General features: G+C 67.5%; 1 protein-coding gene across 10 annotated transcripts in view; it reads right to left on the minus strand.

The window, feature by feature from the left end:
• The window catches only part of FBRSL1 (fibrosin like 1), a 45,075-nt gene that overhangs the window by 13,836 nt on the left and 11,274 nt on the right, over nucleotides 1–19,965 (minus strand). For 6 of the 10 annotated variants that reach the window (XM_053669695.1, XM_053669694.1, XM_053669693.1 and 3 more), the window contains exons 3-5: nucleotides 11,334–11,438; nucleotides 9,680–9,715; nucleotides 383–412 (exon numbers count right to left, since the gene is read on the minus strand). In XM_053669695.1, coding sequence (XP_053525670.1) covers nucleotides 383–412; nucleotides 9,680–9,715; nucleotides 11,334–11,438 — 171 coding nt within the window. Of the gene's footprint in view, nucleotides 1–382; nucleotides 413–9,679; nucleotides 9,716–11,333; nucleotides 11,439–17,410; nucleotides 19,756–19,965 lie in introns of those variants that run through there. The other 4 variants (XM_053669696.1, XM_053669698.1, XM_037160900.2 and 1 more) reach the window with 4 other exon arrangements.

Consider the following 19,965-nt stretch of genomic DNA (forward strand, 5'->3'; position numbering starts at 1 on the left):
TTTCTGGTCCGACGGGCGTCAAGCGTGTGATGAGCGTCAAGCGTGTGATGAGCATCAAGCATGTGACAAGCTGAGCCGGATGCAACTCTGTAGAGCAAAGGCTCCCGGGGGCAGAGTGAGGGGCAGGGAGGCCGAGGAGCTGCCGGTGGCCACCCCAGTGTCCGCTGGCCACCAGGCTCCAGGCGAGGGCAGGCGCTGCCGCAAGTGACGCTGATGGACGCACCCAGGTTCTCACACTCACAGCCGGGGACACACTGGGAGGACACTGGGCCTCCCTGCCTGGACCGGCCTCCCCAGGAACAGTGGGCTGCCTCACCTGGCAAGCGCCAGAGAAGGAGGAAGTTGGGGCGCCAGGGGGCAGAGGTCAGCGGAGGGGGCTTACCTTGTCGTCCCCATCGCTCTCGCTGTCACACTGTGGGGAGAGAGAGGGGGGTCAGCACACACAGCAACCTGCACAGGCCGGCGGGCTGCACTGGAGGCCACAGGGGGCCCGGAGCAGCGAGCAGGAGTGTGGGAGGGACAGGGGAGGCGGCTCCGCCAAACCCAACCCCAGGCCTGCAGTGGGGGCGTCCTCAGCCAGTGGGCCCAGGGGCCCCAGTGAGGCCAAGGGGTGTCGGCAGGGTGGGCACGGCACAGGCCGGAGCCCCCTGACGGGCAGACCCACCCACCCGGAGCAGACAGAGGGTGGGTCAGTCGCGGAGCCCCCTGCCCCAGCCGGTCAGAGCCCCTCTTCAGCCCAGGGCCAGCAGGGAGGGCCAGGGGCAGACTCGCTGAGACCGCTGGGGAAGGTGAGGGCTCAGGACAGGCTGGGGCCCGAGGGGCCGCCCGCTTATCCCTAACACAGCACCGATGGAAACCAATCCGCATCAGTGCCACTGGGGAAGGGAAGATCCGGATAATCGCACAAACCGACCAGAAGGGCAGCACTTGAAATCACGGCAACTCCCCATCAGAGAACGTGAAGAAAGACACCTGTGCCCAGCAACGATCAGGACACATTCCCACCCAGTGGGCCGAGTTTCCGGAGCACGCCTCTCTGAGCCTGCCACCAGACACCGCCCCAGAGGTGCGGGCCCCCTTCCACAGGGCCACACGGGGCGGGGGGAGTGTGGGGGCTGAGAGCTGGGGGTGGAGGGGGGCCTGGGAGAGGGGGCTGGAGGGGCGAGCAAAGGGTCGCTGCCCACGAGCTGGGGCTGACTCCGACCACGGAGCCAAGGGGAAGCCAGGGCACTGACGGGCACTGGGGTGGCCCTGTGCCAGGGCAGGGGTGAGGGCGCAGGGTCACGGCCAGTGGGCTGCCAGGAACCCCTGTGGGCCTCCTGCCTGACCAGTAGCTCTGAGCCCGAGGGGAACCACACACCCATCGAACCGCCAGGGTCAGGCCGGTGTGCACACGCCCCCCGCCTGGTGCCCAGAACCGCCCCAGGCTGTTTCCTGTCGCTCCCCCCACCCCCCCGCTGCTCTGGTTGGTGTCACCCTGAGAGCTTGACGATGTGACAGCACGAAAGACTGCGGGTGCTCCCCAGGGAATGCGCAGACCCCATAATTAACTGCAGGGCACAGGCCTGTCAGCCGCCGCGCCGATGACGCCAGTCATTAAGTCCTGCAGAACTGATGCCTGACTGCAGCGGAGCTGGAACCCACCGAGGCCATTAATCAGGGCGAGGAGGGAAGAGCCGCATCCATCTTGTGCCAGGTGACCTTCCCGGGTCGGGCTGCGTGGGGCAGCCCTGGGGGCGCCCCCTCAGAGAGGTGGGGGCGGGGGCGTCCCGGTGGGAGTCACGAGGAAGGGCAGAGCCCAGACCCCACTGGAGCGTGTTGGGTCTGGAGGGGAGCAGCTGCCCACACTGATGCTGTGCAGCCTCGGGCAGCGGCCTGCCATCTCTGCACCTCAGTCTGTGTGTCTGGGAACCAAAGCCAGCAGCCCCCCCCCCCCCAGGGTGGTCCTGCTGTGTTGACGACGGGACACAGGCAAAGGCTAGGACAGCGCCGGGCGTGTCTCGCACGGGGCAGCGCGATGGCACCGCCAGCGTCGTCATCACGTCACCGCCATCCCCACCACCACCGCCTCTGTTCTCACTGTCTCCCAATACGCTGAGCTTGAGCGGCTCCCTGCCGGGGGCTGAACACACGAGCTGGGAGCTTCCACGGGGCGTCTCTCAGCCCAGGTCCCCGAGTGCTGTGGCCCAAAGGTGAGCCAGCCCCAGCGCCAGCGAACGGCCCTGCCCGTCCTGAGTGCATGCCCGGCAGCGCACCCCGAGATAGGCCTGGCCGCTCCTCCTGGCCTCTTGTCCGACACTGTCCATCCTCAGTTGGACCTGAGGGTCACAGTTCTGAGCACACAACGGCATCGCCAGGACCCCAGGGGACCGGAGACAGAGGTGGGAGAGGCTCCGCACCACTGGGTAGGGCACCTCCCGATCACCCAGGGCCGTGCACCCCAGGGGCAGGCAGCCCTTTGGCCCTGACGGCCTGAGCAAGGCCCTCCACTGGGCAGGTGCGGCCACTCGGCGGGTGGGAGGCCAGAGGCCAGTGAGGGCCCACAGCTGCAAACCCCAGAGCCCCCAGTCTCCGCTCCTCCACGCCCAGGGTCACCGTGTGTTACCCACATTGACAGATGTGAGGTAGGAACACCCAAGGGTCTGTGTGTCACCCATTACACGATCACGGGTGTGACACGGAACACACGGACCACCCAGGCCCATGGACAGCCTTCCCAGGTCCCCACCCGTGGGTGGGTCATGGGCAGGACTGCACATGGGCCTGGTTCAGCCTAATTCTTTTATTTGAAGCCGACGTTTTAAAATCTGGAGAGTTCTGAGGGTCGCCAGTTCAATTCCCAGTCAGGGCACATGCCTGGGTTGTGGGCCAGGTCCCCAGTAGGGGGCACACAAGAGGCAAACACACAGTGATGTTTCCATCTCATTCTCTCTCCCTTCCTCTCTCTCTAAAAGTAAATGTGAAAAGCAAAACAAGAGTACTGTTGAAAAAATAAAACAACAAAAGTCCTGGAGCGCTCTCATGAACGCCCAAGCCTGCACCTCACCGCGGAGAGGGAGCCCCGAGTCCCCGGGAAAGCTCTGCCGCACCCCCGTCCGGCCTCTCCTGGCCTCCCGGGGCCCGAGCCCTGCCTGCCCATCACATGCTGGGAATCAACCCCACTCGGGTCCTGCGGCTGCACCAGGGGTCACGTCTTGCTTCCTCAGTGCCCGGTGGCTCTGGCCACCCCCACCTCCTCGAGCCGCGGTCTCCCTGTTAGCCGGCGAGGCAGGGCCTCCCACCAGGGCAGCTCCGGTCACGCGAGCTGGGCGGGCAGAGGGCTCCACAGGTGCGGCCTGCTGTCGTCACCATCGTCACTGGCACTGGCAGGGTCCCCACTGCCATTAGCACCGCCGTCACCATCGTCACCTTCACCACCAGCTCATCATCAGTGTCCTCGTCACCTCATCACCGTCACCCTTGGCCCTGGCTCCTCCCTCACGCCAGCCCAGCCCTGGGAGGCACCTGAGGCCCAGGGGTGTGGGCGCAGACTCCGCCCACAGGCCCCGCCCTGCTGGCCGGGGGCGGGGCCCGCCTGGGTCCGCCCACTGCCTCGCGGGCGGGGGTGCCCGGCAGCAGCACCTGCCTCCCCTGGGGTGGACCTTGATCACTGCTCAGCAGCGGAGCTCCGAGAGGCTGCCTGTCTCCCGAGTCGCAAACAGAGGCATGAAAAGTTCACGGGTGGGAAGACCTTGCTGTGAGCCCCGGGCTCACGCCACTCGCTGCAGGGTCTGGCCGCAGACGGCCCATGGCGAGGGCAGCACGGAGGGGCAGCAGAGCGGAGACAGGCCGTCCCGGGGGCTGGTCCGGGCCGCCCGGAGGGCACTGCTGAAAAACACCCGCAGCTCGGCCTCTGCCTGCCCCCAGCACCCCCTCGGGCGACCCCGCCTCACTTCAGGGGTCAGAGAGCTGGGGGGCTGCAACCGCAAATACCACAGGGCCCTGGGCCCAAGCAGGAGTGGAGGCGGAAGCAGCTCTGCTCCGCCGGCCTGGGCGTGGAGGGGAGGCGGCCAGACCCCACAACTGGGGCAGCACCGCCGCGGCCCGAGGCAGGCACACACGCATTCCAGGGCCTGGGGGAGCCGGGGGCTCCAGGCCGCAGGAGTCCTCCACGCGGGCAGAGCGTGTGCATGCCTGTCCCAGGCCGTGCCCAGGCCTCTCCCACCTGGGCACCTGGGCACCCCGCCCAGTGGGTGCACCACCCCACAGTGTCCCGGCCGGTGTCCCCGTGTGCACACACGGAGCCTGTGCACTCGGGCGCCCCAAGCGTGTGGCTGGAAGCGCAGGCTGCACGGACAGCAGGGCGTCCCGGCGGCCAGTGGCCTCTCACTCACCCAACTCCCTGCGGCTCACAAGGACGGGGGGGAGGGGCAGAGCACCCACCGCTGGCCGGGGAGCCCCCGACTAAGGTGGTCGCCTCCCTTTTCCGGGCAAAGGCCCCATCGGGATACAGGACAGAGCCAACCCTGCGACTCAGTGGGTGGCGGGCCAGGAACAGCCGGAGGGGGGGGTGTGGCCAGGCCAGTCTCCTCCTGGGCCTGGGCTCCGCCCGACAGCAGCACTGTGAGACCACCAGGAGCGGGGACCCCTGAGGTCCTGCCGTCGGGAAACCCACCACAGACTGACCAGCTGACGTACAAACGGGAAACTGAGGCCAAGTGGCCAGACACCACACAGAGGCCCCAGTGCTGTGCCCGGGGGTCGGGGGCCCCCTGCACGGGGGTCACTGCTGCACCTAACAGATCAGGCGAGTCCGGGGCGGTCGGCCCTGAGAGCTGCTCTTGTGTGCTCCGCTAATTCACTTTCCAGGAGTGTTTACGCTTTAAAGCAAAACAGGGCACTAATTACCCAATTAACGAGTAAGTTACTGCAGCCTAATAGCCGTGGGGGTGGGGGGCAGACGCCTCCAGAGTGGACAGCACGTGAGACCCAGTTGGCAGGGACACCGGCGGTGTCACATGTGCAGCCCCCCAGCCTGTCCCAGGTGCCGGGGGGCCACCTCACTGGGACCCCACAGTCCCTCCGGTGCTGGTGCAGCCCACCCGGCCCTCAGGCACGTCCACTGTCCCTGGAAGGGCCACCCTGGCCCTCCACCCCCATCGCTGCCCCCAGGACCACTGACCGCAGGAACAGACATGGGTGCCCAGGGCTCGCCCGCACACTCCTGCCCGGCACCCTGTGCCCCTCCCTCCACGGCCCCACCAGAGGACATTTCTGGGCTTTTCCTCAACTTCTACCTCGGGCCTGGGCGGCAGCGGGCAATGAGCACAGGCCGGACCCTGGCGCCCCTCGAGTGGCTTCCCAGCCCGGCCCACCTGCTCCCTCGGGGCCAGGCCCCCCCCCCAGGGCGGGTCTGACAGCAAACCCACGTCTCTTATTCTCATCAGTGTCTCTTCCCACGCAGCCCTCCCAGGGCCTGAATAATTAACGAGCCTGTGTCACAGAATGAATAAAACATGGCCCCCGGCCCCGCCGCACACGCTGACCTTTTGCGGAGTCGACTGTATTAATATATTCTCCTGTTGTCAGACTCAAAGCGCTAACTGCCTTATGAATTATTTATCAACACAAAAAGTCTTAACGGAACACTGTTCACAGTAATTCCTGCCCGTGAGTCCCAGCGCCCGGCCTGCCCCACGTAATTGAATCTCAGCTCCCAGCAGCCACCGGCGCTCCCCGGCCTGCTCTGCCCTCCGCTGCGGCTCCCGCTGGGCACGTCAAGACCTCCAGGGGACTCGGCGGGGTGTCCCGGCATCTGTGCCGCCTCCAGGGCGGGCCAGGGGCCCCCCAGCAGTGCTGGACCCACACCACCGCGGGGGGCCCCGGTCAGACCCACAGCGGCCTTGGCCTCTGGGTGCCCCTCTGAGCTGTCCCACGACCCAAAGGAGACCCATGGGTGCGGGAGAACTGCCCTGAGCTGAGCCTGCAGGCAGCGAGACGCAGCAGCCCGGACTGGCAGCACCTGCAGGGGGTGGGCGTGTGGGTGGCTCCAGCTGGAGTCCCTGCAATGACGGGGCCCAAATCCATGGCCGGCCCAACACCTGGTCCCGTGCCGCCGGGAGGCCTCCTTCACAGGCCTGTTCCCAGGTCGAAGTTAAACAGGAGGGGGGCAAAGGGGGGCTTTTAAAGACGGTTGGAAGAGGTCAACGAGACGCGGCTTTCTCACTGGCAAACGCCCTCCTGCCAGGACACCCAGCCCTTGCCGAGCTGCTCCACCCCAGGCCCGCAGCGCTCCGCCTCCCGAAACCTCCCCCCCACCGCCCCCCCCCCCCCCCCGCCGGCAGCGCGGTGAGCTCCGGCGAAGGCCCACCTGGAGGAGCCCGGCTCGGCCGGGTGTTCAGGCTTCGGGACCCCTTCCTCCCTCCTCTCAGCCTCTGGTGCCCCCACCCCACTCACCTCAGCTTGTCACGCCCTCTGGCTCCTCCAGGGACCTCACCCCAACCACTGGCACAGGTGCCCTGGCAGCATCACAGTCCAGAGGCACCAGTTGCCGGTCTCCCCATCCCTCCTGCCCAGGACAGCCACCCCGAGACCTGTTGTGCTGCGTCTCCCGGGCACCAGCAGCCACCGCCGGCACCCCCTCTGCCGGGCTCACTGGTCTCCACTCGGGCACCATGCAGGTGGCCGGTCTGTCCTCTGCTCCATCTCTGCTCTGTCTGAGGGTGCACAGTGATGCCCACCCAGGCCTCCATCAGGAAGAGCCAGCTGCCCAGCTGCCAGGGAGCGGCCAGCAGCACCGCCCTCAGGGAGCTCTGGACAAAGGCCCCCAAGCCCACCCCCACCCCCTGGTGCCACAGCCACTGGCCCAGGGCCACAGTGGAGGGACCCCCACACTGACCTCCACATCAGGGTTGGCATCCCTGAGGGTTTAACCACAGACACGTCCAAGGCTCCAAAAGGGCTGGGGCTGACCCCGGCCACCCAGGAGAGGTGCTGGACAACAAGGGCAGGGGACACAGGGAAGGGTGGGGTGAGCGGGAGCCATGGATGCACCCGGTGCCTGATGGGCAGGCGGCCGGACAGGAGGGCAGCCAGGCCTGGGCTGTCACTGCGAGGAGGCGGAGACGCCCCAACCCCACGCACACACCCAGAGGGCCTGCCACACGGGCCCCAGCCACACACGTGCAGGTGCGGCCACGCGCTCCCTGCCCAACAGCCAGCTTCAGGCCCGCCCGGTGCCGAGAAGTTGGGGGGAAGCTGCTCCTCCTGCTCCAGGGATAGGCCGGCAGGCTTCTATTGCTTTCGTATGAATTATGGTCGCTCGGAAGTGGCTCGAGGAGCTGGGTAATGAAAGCCGTAAACCCGCCTCGTAAAGACGAGCCCCAGCGGCAGGGCTGCGGCCAGGCCCCCACCAGGGAGCACTCGGGAGGGAGGCTCTGCCCTCCGGCAGCTGCGGGGCTGAGCCCACCTGCCCGCCAGTCCCATGAAGAGGGAAGGTGTCCACCCACTGTGGGCACCCTAGCCTGCTCCCCTGCGGCTGCCCAGGCCCGTGCCCTGCTCACAAAGCTCCAACACCGCCCGGCAGGCGGGGCCCACAGCACACGCATCTGAGGGGCAGACGGTGCTTCATCCTCCCCTGGGGCCCTGGAACCTACCGCCACCGCTGCGAGGGGCCCAGCAGCCCACACAGGGACACGTCGGGGGACTGAGGCCCCCGCCCAAGCCCGAACCACACAGCTGCTCTGCTGGGGCCCGCAGTGGGCTCCACCCGGCCAAGCCCACGCCTGGGGGGCCCTGCCCAGCCCAGAGTCCAAGTCCTGGGAGACTCCTGCTGCCTGCAGCTCGCCTGGCCCTTCCGGGCCTCACTCGCCATCTTCTCCTTCAGGCCAGGAGCCCCCACCCCGCCCCCGGCAGGGCTGTGGGCCGCTCGGTTCCTGCCCAGCAGCTGCAACAGGTGCAGCGCAGGCACCCAGTAAGTGCTGCACGGAGGAGGAGGGAATAAGAACAACCTGTGTTTCACGCACTTTGATGGCCAGACCTGCACCTGGGAAGGGGAGCCGGTCCTCTAAGAAGACAGGCGGAGCGGGGCGGCTGCGGGGCGGACGGGCACCACGGGGTGCAGGGCGGTGGAGGGCTAGGCTCCCTCCTGTAGGGGTGAGGGGTCTGAGGAGGGAGGTGCTGGGACACCAGAGGGGGGCCGTCTGCTCACCCAGGTCTCGGCTGGGAGCAAGGCCCCGAGTGGGGCCCCTCCTGGTGGTGGTGCCTCTGTGGCACCATCTGGAGGTCATGGGGCCATCACTGGTGACAGTGTCCACCGTGGAGTGTGGAGCGTGGCTTTGGGAATGGGAGGAGCTAAGGCACCGGGCGAGACCTGCCTAGCCGGCCCCTCACTGCTCCGAGGTCACCACACTTCGAATGGGGCCGCTGCCCTGCCCCCCGGCCTCAGCAGTGTCAGACCCCGCTCCTCGGTGCACAGGAAGCCCCCAGGCCTTCGCCTGCGTCCACAGAGCCAAGGTGCACCCCACAGCCCCCTAGATGGCACGCACACACACCTGCTGGAGCCAGATACACAGGCACCGATGAACACGCGTGAGAGGCCCAGACGCACACAGACGGCCATTGAGAAGTGAAACGCCTGGGGGGCAGGTGCCCACGACCCCACCAGGGGCCCGCGGAGACGAAAATGTGACAGATGTGCCAACATGAGGGGGGTACACACACAGAGGGGCCCTGGCCCGAGCTGGCTCCTTGAAGGACCCAAGCCGCAGTCCCAACCCACCCCTCCCACTGAGCAGGCTTGGCCTCCCCTGGCTTCACTTCTGAGAATGCCAGGCTCCTGCCTGCACCAACCCGCCCACCCCGTCACCCAGGCAAGAGGGCTCACGAGCCAGGCTGCCCCCGTCCTGCAGGGCCTCGGACACACCGGCCCCCCAGGACCCACGCAGGCCCCTCAACCTGCCAATTGGCGGCACCCGGACCCCCACATTGTCCTGGCTCTCCCCTTCCCGGCCCACATCACGCAGCATGTCCGCCTGCCCTGTTCCCGCCAGACCCTGGGTCTGACCAGTGCTGCTCGGCCAACAGTCAGCCCAGGTGGGGACTAACCACCAACCATGACTGTGAGGATGGACTAGCGGGGCAGCAGGGGGCCACTGTCCAGAGAGTGCAGCCCCCTAAGCCTGGGCAGCCTGGGGCGGAGGCGGTGGGTCAGCCGCACGTGCCATAAAGGGCGCCCGTGATTCAGAGAGGCCGGCAGGCCCCGCAGCTCTGGAACTCACAGTAAACCGGGAGCTGGAAGAGGTGGGTGGAGCCCAGGCCCCCCGGAGCCCCGGGCTGACGGCGCCATCAGTGTTTCTCGGAAACAGAGTCCCCAAAGGAGGCAGGGCTGCTCCCTGGGGACGAGCCGGGGCCGAGGGCGGCCCCCACCGCAGGCCGCACACCTGGGGCCAGGCCTCGCCGACAAGCCGAGCGAGGGGGTGGGGCCAGGACAGCGAGGGCGGGGCCAGGACAGCGGGGGCGGGGCCAGGGCGCGGAGGGGGGAGCGGCTGTTCCACGGCCAGGACCCCACTCCCTCTGAGCGTCCGCCCACTTCGGCCCCAGCCCTGGGCAGCCCCCCTCCTGGCCAGCTGCTCCCAGCCAGGGCCACTCTGAGGGCTCTGGACGGGACAGGACGCGCAGGCGGGCGGGGCGGGGCACTTACGGAGTAGCCTCTGCCTGAGACCGCTTGCGCCGAGCTCTGCAGGAAGGAAGAGAGCCATTCGTCAGCGGGCTGTGGCCCCGAAGGCCCCGAGCCTTGAGGTCCAGCCCGGGCCCAGGCTCCGAGGTCCCTGGGCACAGACACGACGGAGACCCCTCCCGGAGCCTTGGCGGGAACTACGGCGGGGGGTCGGGACTGAAGCCGCAGAGAGGACCCAGCCCGGCATCTCAACCCGACGGCTTCCGCTGACACCCCACGTTCGGACCAGCCTTCCCCCCGACACGGAGGCCCAAAAAGCCCTCACCTCCCTCAGGGGTGGGCTCGGCCCTCAGCCAGGAGCCTGGGAGCACCTGTGCTTCGCACAGCGTTCTGCCCACACATTGCTGACACTCCGGGGGCACTGGGCCTTGGGGGACCGAGCCCCTGTGCCCCTGCTAGCCTGCTCCTGGCCCCCCCACACCCTCCCAGGGTCCCAGGAAGGGGGCACCTCGGGGAAGGCCTTCTGGAGGAGGAGCTGGACAGGGACACTCGGGCCTCATATGTCAGGGGGCTGTGGCCTGGACGGGCCTCCCTCTGCCTCAGCTGGCGGTTGGGATCTGATTGGAGGAAGCATTTGGGAAGGAGGTGGCGCACGCCCACCGCCTCCCAGGGAGAGGGCTGGGGACGGTCACCCAGCTGATCCCCAAGGCACAGGCTGGGGAGGGGGCTGCAAGAGGGAGCAGGCAGCACTGCACTGCGGTCCTGGGCCAGGTGCCGGCCGCTCCCTTCCTCGAGGGACCCCGGCAGACTCTTGCAAGGCCCTCAGTCGGCTCCTGGGGGTCTCCTCAGGGCAGAGCTCACCTGGCCGCCCAGCCTGGGGTACCCTGCCCTGCTCAGAATCCCCTGTGTTCGTCGGGGGGACAACATCAGGGCAGCTGGAAGTAGGGCCCCGAGGCCCCAGACAATCACTGGCCTATTTTCCCGTCTTGTGGCAACAAGACTGAGCCGGGCAATTAGGCCTCCCCGTGGCCTTCGCCCCTCCCCCTGGCCTTCGCCCCTCCCCCGCCCCCTATTTAAATGATAATGAGGACAGCCAGGTCTCTGTGGGGCTCTCCTGCAGCCCGGGGTCAAGCAGACTAAGGCCCGGTCCAGGGGCCCCTCCTCCACTCTACCCCTGCCTGCGCCCACCCACCCCCTTTCTCCAAGCTCGGGGTCGCGGACCCCCGTGGTGAGGGCCACCAAGTTCCCCCACCACTGGCCAAATCCTGGGTTGACCCCACACTGGGACCCAGGCCACCTCCAGGGACCTGAGCTCACAGATCCATCTTCGGGACACCGAAGGTGCGTCCCCAGACTCTGGAAACCTCAGCACCCAGGGTGCCCACCGCCCGCTGTCCCGGGGGCAAGAGAAGGGGGTGGAGGGCCTGGCTTGCACTCTCCACCCGCAGTCCCAGGCTCAGAGGGTGCCTGCTGCACGGCACAGGTCCACCCACCTGGCGCCCGCCTCCCCCCACCCCCTGCGCAGCCTTGGAGGGCTCCTGCCCCTTCAAAGCTCAAACCTTGCTCCTCCTCTAAATCCCTCCCAACGGGGAGTCCCCATTAGTGAGAAACTGTTTAATAGCACCTGGTGGTGTCTGCGGAAGGCTGGCCCCGGACTCGATGTGCCTGGGGTACTCACGTCACTGAGCTGGTCCCGGGAGGTGCTCTGCCGGGAGCTGGTGGCTTCAAGGACGTTGTCGTCCTCACTGTTGCAGTCAGCCCCTCTGGACACAGTGGCCTTCATCTGGGGACAGGACAGGCGGCTCAGCACGAAGACTGAGTCCCCCACGTGCACCCGGGCGGGGGCACGGCCCGGGTCAGGTTCCCAGCCCCACCCGAAGGGGCTGAACCCAGGGCAGGCGCAGGGAGGGGGCGCTGCTCAGGGGAAGGAGACACACCAGAGACCACCCAGCCCCCACGGGGCCCAAGGGCGGGGGTCTGCAGCCACTCTGGGCCCCTCCTCTGCCCCGTGGGTGACTTCAAGGATCCCCAGGGCTGCCCCGCCCTGAGCCACACCAGGAATGGAGGCAGTCACTGGACGCCAGGGAGGCCGGTGGCAGCGCCCCCCTCAGCCCTGTCTTCAACCACAGGCCGGGATATGGACAACCATGGGACCCCGTGGGACCGAGGGCCCCGCTGTGCCTCAGTCTGGTCACCTGCTGTCCCCCACTGAGCAGCTCTTTGCTCCTCGCACGGAAGCCGCACCAGACACTGGGTTGCCGCTGCCGCAGGAGGAGCCGACAGAGGGCAGTGGACCCAGGTGCCGCATGCCCTTTCCTTTCTACTTGGAGGTGACGCCGACCTCGCAAAGCTGCAGGGGGCGCACACCCAGCCCGGCCCAGCTCTCGCCCTCTGGAGTCCAGGCCCCACCCCTCCCCCAGGGAGCCCCACGACCTCTGCCCCACGGTGAGGTCTGGGCGGACGCTTACGCCGGGCCTCCCTCTGCCAGTCTGACGCCTCCTTGGGAGAGACCAGGGCTGTGGCTCTCAGCCAGCCCAGCACCCTGTGACCCCTGTCCCAGGTGTCCCCTGCCCCACAGGACCGGCAGGGGGACACCCAAGGGTGCTCAGCGAGGGTCGGCAGGGGCACTGGTGGTGCTCCAGAATGCCATTCTCGGGTCCTGGGAGCCCCTGGTGGCAGAGCCCCTCCTGCAGGCCCAGCAGCAAGCTCCGCCAGAAGCCCCTCAGAGCCCCTGCTCCCCAGGGTCCCCTCGGACCCTGAGATGGGTTTGCAGGACTCAGAAAAGCTGCAGGCCCTGCACTGTGTAACTAGCAAACCATGAAGCACAAGACAGAGCAGCATCTGCCCACAGCCTGGGCCCTGGGGAGGCAAGGCCTGCAGGCGGCCCCAACCCCCAGTGTGCAGGGGTGGCGAAGCCCTGACTTCTGTCTCCGGCCAGGCCAGAGCCCAAACGGTCTGGCTGTCCTGGGGCCCTGCCTGCTTCCCAGCTGCTCAGGAGCCATGCTGGCCACGCCTCAGTCCCCAGAAAGAGCAAAAGACAGATCAGTATCCAGGTGCCTGCAAGTCTACACCCAGGACCACAGGGCGCCCAGACTTAGGTCCAGACCTCACAGAGCGCCCACGAGCTCTCTCCATCCTGGGCAGTGAGCAAAATGCCTGCAAAGAATCTCTGGCCAGCAGATGGCCCAGGTGCTAAGGAAGGACCAGCAAGGGAGAAGGACTGGTTCTGGGTTCGAGAGTGGGGAGGTGGGCCGTGAGGTGGGGTGAGGGGGCTGGCTGGAGAGGGGAGCCCCAACCACATCTGGCACCTGGGTTTGCTGTGGTGCAAACGCAGCCCAGCTGGTCGCAGCCACTGACCGTTGACAAGAGGCTCTCGAAATTCCCAGCAGTGGCCCTGGGCTCCTGCAAGGTGGTACGTCACCAGAAGGTGCCCCGGAAGGCGGGCAGAGGACCACCCTCCCTCAGACTCACAAGCGTGGCTGCAGCATGGCCACCAGACCCTCGGGGTGAGGGACGTCGGTCACCTGGGGTCCTGAGCGTGGGGGCAGGAACAGTGAGACCCTCCGTGCCTCTACCCGCAGGGCCCTAGCGTAGGTCGGGGTGGATGGCGGCCAGTTCAGGGGCCCTGCTGAGAAGGGCAGAGCTCAGAGGTGCCTCGGGCAGCCCCCAGGCTGTGGGCGTCAGGAAAACGGGGCCATGCAAGGAGCTGCCCGTACCCCTCACTCTCCTCAGCCCTGGGGGATGTCCGGCAAAGTCTCACCCTCAGACGAGCCTGGAGCGCGGAGCCCTTGGGAGCACAGGCAGGCACAGAAAGGCCTGGGGCAGCGGGAAGTGCGCATGCCAGGAGGGGGCGGGCGTCAGGCCTCCAGGATGGCGGGGGGGCCTGGGAGTCCTGAGAAGGGAGCCCTGACTGAGGCCACCCACAGACCCCCGCAGACCAGCCGAGGGACAGGCCCTGGGCGTCGGGGATGGGGGGCGTGCACAGAGGTGCAAATGTGTGCAAATGTGTGCCCAGCTCCTTCCAGAAGTTGCTCCCAGGTGCCCTCCACTCCAGCATCCACCAGGCTGGACCAAGGGCCCTTCCCGCTCCCAGGCCCCGGAGTGAAGTGCCTCCGTCCCCTGCGTTAGGCTGCGGGGGCCTGGTGGCTGGGGCCTGGCCGTGTGCAGGGACGCCCACGTGTCCCCATGGCCAGTACCATGTCAGGGAGCAAGCTACTGCCCTCTGAGGCTGGCCACCCCTCCATTACTCAAGTTTCCACTGAGATTCGGACAGGTGGACAGATGGGTGAGCAGACGTAGGGCCGGGGTGGCAGCAGGTCCTCCCCCAGAGGGGACCAGAGGCCCCGGGCCGCCAGAGCAGGCCTTCTGGGCTCCATCCTCTGTCGGGTTTCGGCAGGGCCGCCGGCCTACCCCACCTGCCCAAAGGCCCAGTGACCTGGTCCGAGCCCCCAGCACCTCCGTCCCACAGCCCCCCACACAGCCCCGAGCCCAGCCCTCGCCCAGCACGAGTTTTCGCAAACGATGCCTCAGCTCAACCACTGTGCTGCTCCAAACTCCGCAGTGGTCCCCAGGCAGGGACACCGCACTACGACCGGCCCCAGGGTCCCGCCCCACACCCTTGCACGCACCGGGCACCCGCCCCCTCCCCAGGAGGCCTGCTGTCACTTCGAGTCCCCCAGGCAGCTGAGCTTCTCGTGGGCTGGGACTGCCGCCTGTCCCATCCGCTGTGGCAGCCGGCCCCGAAGGGCGGGCCGGGCGGGTGCCCCCACGCTGTGCTCCCTGTCCAGGCCACACGGGGAAGAAGCTCAGGACCGTGGGCAGCCTCCCCCAAGCACCCCACCACCAAGCCCGCTGCTGCCCACGACTGCAGGCCCCAGGCGCCGGGGAGATCAGACACACTGAGTGTCTGAGTGCTGTGGGTGGAGGCCCTGCCGGGACAGCCGCCCCACGGGGGACCTGGGCCCATGTGCGGTGTCACTACCACCCCCACAGCAGAGGATCTGGGACAGACACGAGCGGCCGAGCCCACGGGTGGGGCCCATGGTGGGGACAGGAGGCAGGGTACAGCAGGGGGGACCCTTGGGAGTCCCATTGCAGCCCTTGGCCACAGCCCGGGCGTGAGGAGGAGTTGGGGACAGGCACCGTTCCCATTCGTAGCGACCAGATTTTGACACGCTGTGGGTCCCAGTGTGGCTCGAAGACTGGACTCCACCCAACTCACTAACCCCAAATGCGCTGCAGGAGGGTGGCCCGCACGGCCACAGCCAGTCCACAGCTCGACTGCTTCCTGGCCAGACGTGTGCCTGCCGGGGGATGGGACCCTTCTGGAAGGTTCTGCCAGCCCATCTGCCATCTGCCTCCTGAGCGATGACACCCCGAACGTGGTGGACGAGCTGGGTGGGCAGACAGACGTGGCAGGCAGCACAGACGGCCAACACACGCACTTCCGGAGCTCCCCGGACTCTCCGTCTTGGCCTCTCGGCCCAGCTGGGGCTACAGGCCTGGAGGGGCGCAGGTGGGACACGGGCTGACGACCACCACCCAGGCTGGGGGAGCAGGGGTCAGGCCCCGAGGACCTTGTGGGGCACGTCCCGGACTCAGGACTGAGGGTGGAAGGGACCTTCCAGAACAAATGGGCCACTCAGAGGAGACTTGTGGCACGTGGGCAGGGAAGCAGGAGATGAGAGGCCGGCAGTTGCCACGGCGCTGTGTCCCCGGAGGGAAGGGTCAAGGCCACAGCCACAGACTCTGGACCCGAGCTGCCTGGCGTAGAGGCCGGCCTCAGGCAAGTTCCCGAGCTGCTTCCGGATCCTCATCTGACAAACGAGGCGTCTGTCGCAAGCCCCTCCCGGGGACAAGCGCGGGAGCCACGGAGGGCTGGGGGCAAGACAGTGCGGGCCAGTACCAGGTCAGTGTCGCTACAGACACAGGTCCCTCAAGACCAAGAAGGGCCATGGCCCTCAGGCCTCCTGGAGACCAGACACAGAACAAGTCCACATCCCACCAGTGAGGTCCCCTGTGCACGGGTTCACTGCCACCATTCTCAGTCTGGGGAGTTGAAACACAACACGGAGATAAATCTCTCTCATCCCAGCTGATGCGGCTCAGTGGACGGAGCGCAGGCTGCAAACCAAATGGTCGCTAGTTGGATTCCCGGTCAGGGCACATGCCTGGGTCCCCAGTAGGGGGCGTGTGAGAGGCAACCACATATGGATGTTCCTCTCCCTCTTTCTCCCTCCCTGTCTTCTCTCTAAAAATAAACAAATAAAACATAAGTAAAACAAACAAACAAATAAATAAAATCTTTAAAAAAGAAGAAATCAGATGAAACTCCCTTTTTGTTTTATGTGGCCCCTGGAGCGCCCACAGCTGCGTGGCTGCCGAGCCCCAAGCCTCACACAGGGCTCTCTGCTCCCCCTGCAGGTCGGAGCCTCAGGCTGGCTGCTAAGCAGAGCCCTGGCCTCAGCCCGGGGCCCCCCCCTGCTCCCCGCAGGCCTGGGGCACACTTCTTGCCAACGCCCCCGGGAAAGGGTGGTGGCCGGCCGTCTTCCTCACAACTGCCTGGCTGTGGGCACCTGCCAGGGTGCCTGTGGGTGACCATGTCTCCCCATCAGGGAGGGGCCCAGCCAGTGTCCTGGCCTGGCAGCCACACACATGCCTCTTCCCACACCGAGCGACTGAACCACATTCTGTCTGCTGCTTAAACAGGGGCCCCGCTGGCCAGGGCACCAGCTTTGCTCAGGACACCCACTCAGGGCCAGGAACTGCCTGGCGGCGGTGGCTCTCATGGCAAACTCCTCGGCAGCTGTCAAGGGGCTCATCTCGCCCAAGTGTTTACTACATGGAAGGGCAGGACCTGTCCAGAGGGACTGGACAGGCGCTGGAGGCCAGGCCCCCAGAGCAGCCCCACGCCCAGGAGGCAGATGGGCTGCTCCCAGGAATCCCACCAGCCTGGCCTGGGCGGCGTGGGCAGCACCAGGTGTGGGGCACAGACTCGCCTTGAGGACCAGGAGCTGCTGACCCACCAGGGGCCACCCATGCCCGTGCCCCCCACCAGCACGGCACCCCAGGGCAGAGTCCTGCGGTCTCCCCACGGCAAGCAGGCGCCTGCCCCTGGTCACTGCCTGCAGGGCCCCGGCACCGAGAGCCTGCGGCAGTTTGGTCATGGGGGCAGCCCTTCTGCTCTCAGGGGGGAACTCAGCCAGCCATCATCGCACAGGGAGCAATGAAGGCCCAGGAGTCACCCGCTCAGGCTCACACAGGGGCGTCCCGGATGCGGATGAAGCGGGTGGCCCAGGCCCCAGCTACGGGCTCTGCCCCTCCTCACCCTAACCCCGACTAAATGGCACTAGGGAGCCCTGGCCAGTGTCTCGTCATCCTGCAAAGCAAAAGGTTGACGGTTCAGCTGCCAGTCCAGGAGCACACCTGGGTTCCAGGCCGGGCCTGGCCCGAGTGGGGGACACACGAGAGGCGAGAGTCAGGGTTTCTCACACTGAAGTGTGTCTCCCTCCCTCCCCCTCTAAAAACAAAGCCTTTTTAAGAAAAGAAAGGCAGAGTCGCAGCCTCCATGCCTGTTCTTGGGTGGCACCCAACATGGAGATCCTCACACCGCCCACAGGCCGGGCGGGTTCAGGGCAGGACACGCGCAGCCGGGGTCCCCTCCCAGGGCAGCTCGGGCGAGCCGAGCCCAGGTGCAGTCACTGGTCGGAGAGAATCGCCGCGCGCACACCCCCGTCTGTAAATCACAAACACTGATACAGTTGTAAAAATAATGGCATGGCACTTTTTATTCTCTTTAATCAGAAAAATAGGCCCCACGTCCCTGGGAGGTCCTGGGGGAGGCCCAGGGCGTCGGGTGGCAGGGTCGACGCCACCCGGTGAGGGTGGCGACTGCCACAGGGCCAGGTCTTCACGAGGGAGGGCGGACGGGGGCCCCTGTGGGCAGGGTCGGCTCTGGATGGCAAGCACAGCCAGAGACACAGGTGTTCAGGGGCCCGACAGCAGCCTGGCCAGGACAGCCCAGGTGGCAAAGCTACTCCGAAAGGGGCCGTGGCCCCCACAATGTGGTCATTCCGAGCTAAGCTCCGCCTCCTGCCTGGGGCTCTGGGGGCAGGCCTGCTCTGTGCCGAGGCAGGGGCCAGGGGACTCTGTAGTGTGAGGTCTGTCCCAACAGGGGACGTCCGGGGGCAGTGAGGCCAACAGTGGGAGGGCTGCAGAGGCCCAGGCCCTGCAGACTCTGGGTGCAGAGCGGAGCGGCAGGGCCCCACAGGCTCCAGTGCTTGGCTACAGGGTGCTGGGGAGTCCTGGGGAAGACACTCCTTGCTACCAGGAGCTTCTACTTGACCACAGGAGTCCTGAGTGCCCCTCCCCACGGCCACCAGACCCTGGAGGTGGAGGGAAGGCTGACAGGGCCCTGGTTCTGCCTGGGGGTGAAGAACACACACCACACTGACCAGAGGGGGAGGGGCCCACAGCAGTCTACAGCTCACACACAGCTCACACCACACCCACGCACACACCCACTTGCACACCTGAGGCCAGCATGCACAGATGCCAACGTACAAGGACATGTGGCACTTCAGAGGCACAGACACAGAGGGACCCCAGCAGCCCCTCCCCTTGGGGTGTGCACGCCACAAAGCGGCGGGCACGGGAGCGGGGCAGGGGAGGCGGGAGGCACGGGGTCCTCTGCTCTCTTACTGACGGCGGCCCGGCCGGGGCTCCCGTCTCTGCAGAGCCTCGGTTCCCAAGTGCACGCAGCCTGGCCTGCCCGGAGAAGACCGACCAGGTGGCCACACAGCTCAGGCCACAGGGTGACGGCCAGGCCAGGCCTGCCCCGTGCAGCCACAGGCGGGTGGTCTGGGTGGCAGGCATCAGGCTCCCGGGCTCACATAGGGGGCCTGGCGGGCCACCGAGGGGGTGGAGGATCGAGTCCGCCGTGACCTCAGGGGCCAGCAGGGACGGCCCAGGCCCGGGAGCGAGGGCTGGGGCTGACGGCCCTGAACCAGGTCCAGGAGGGACCGCCGCCGCGGCTGGCTCAGGGGCCCCAGGAGCGGCCGGCGGGGCGGGGCGGGCTGTCCCAGCAGCGAGGGGCGCTTGGGAATGGGGATCAAAGGCTGGGGCTTGCAGGGCGGGCTCGGGCCCAGAAGTGACTGCGAGAGCTGGCAGGGCTGTTTGGGGTGCAGGAGGGGCCGCTTTCGTCGGCAGTCCTGTTCTGGGCCCAGGAGTGGCCGCTTGGGTGGGTGAGGCTGTTCGGGTCCCATGAGTGGCTGCTTCTGGTGGCGCGGCTGTGTGGAGCTCAGCAGTGAAGGTTTGGGGGGGCCATTCTTCTCTGGGGCCTCAACTAGTTGCTGGGGCTGACGGAGGCCCAGCAGGGACCGCTGAGGGTGACTGGGTTGGCCCAGGAGGGACCTTCGGGTCTGGCACGGGGCTGGGAGTGCCTGCCGGGGGCAGCAGCACTGGCCTGAGAGGGAGCTGCAGGGCTGGCGGCGGGGACGCAGCGTGAGGAGTGATCGAGGGGGTTGGCAGCGGGGGCAGTGGGCGGGCAGGGCCTGCAGGGGCCCACAGCGCTCTCCAGAGGATGCCCTGCTGGGCTGGCTGTGCAGACACGGGGCCACGCAGGACCACGTGGGCCAGCAGTGGTGCCAGAGGGCCAGCAGGGAGCGCAAGGGACGACACAGGTGGCAGGGGGCTGGGAGGGAGCGCAGGGGACGACAGTGCTGCCTGGGACCTAGGAGCGCCCACTGTGGCCTGTAGGGCTGAGCCAGGAGCGACCGTTGGGGCCGGCCGTGCTGATCTGGGGCCGGAAGCAGCCGCTGGGGTCGACAGGGCTGACCCGGGCCCAGAAGTGACCGCCGGGGCCGGCAGGGCTGACCTGGGCCCAGAAGAGACCGCCGGGGCGTGCCGCGCTGACCCGGGAGTGGCTGCTGGGGCTGGCAGGGCTGCCCGGGGTCCGGGACCGCCCGGCCGGGCTGGCAGCGCTGACACGGGGCTGGGAGTGACCCCTGGGGCTGGCTGGGCTGGAGCTGCTGCGGGCGCTGGGCTGGGCCGGTCTGGTCCCAGGGGTTGGCTGGGAGAGGCCCCCCTTCGGGGGAGCACACCTGCATGGAAGAGAGAGCACGTGTCCACCTGGGCCAGTGTGCCTGCAGACCCCCCGTCCAGCCCGGCCCAGACATGCTGCCCCGCACCAGCAGCCCAGCCCCCGGTGGGCGGAAGGGGAACGTGAGACACGGAGGGGACCCTCCCTGAGAGAAGGCGCAAACCAGCCCCGAAGGGAAGAGCAGCCGCTGTGCGGAGCCCGTGGCGCCCGG

Source organism: Artibeus jamaicensis, unplaced genomic scaffold (assembly GCF_021234435.1).
Source record: "Artibeus jamaicensis isolate MK-2021 breed Jamaican fruit bat unplaced genomic scaffold, CSHL_Jam_final contig_525, whole genome shotgun sequence".
NCBI lineage: Eukaryota > Metazoa > Chordata > Mammalia > Chiroptera > Phyllostomidae > Artibeus > Artibeus jamaicensis.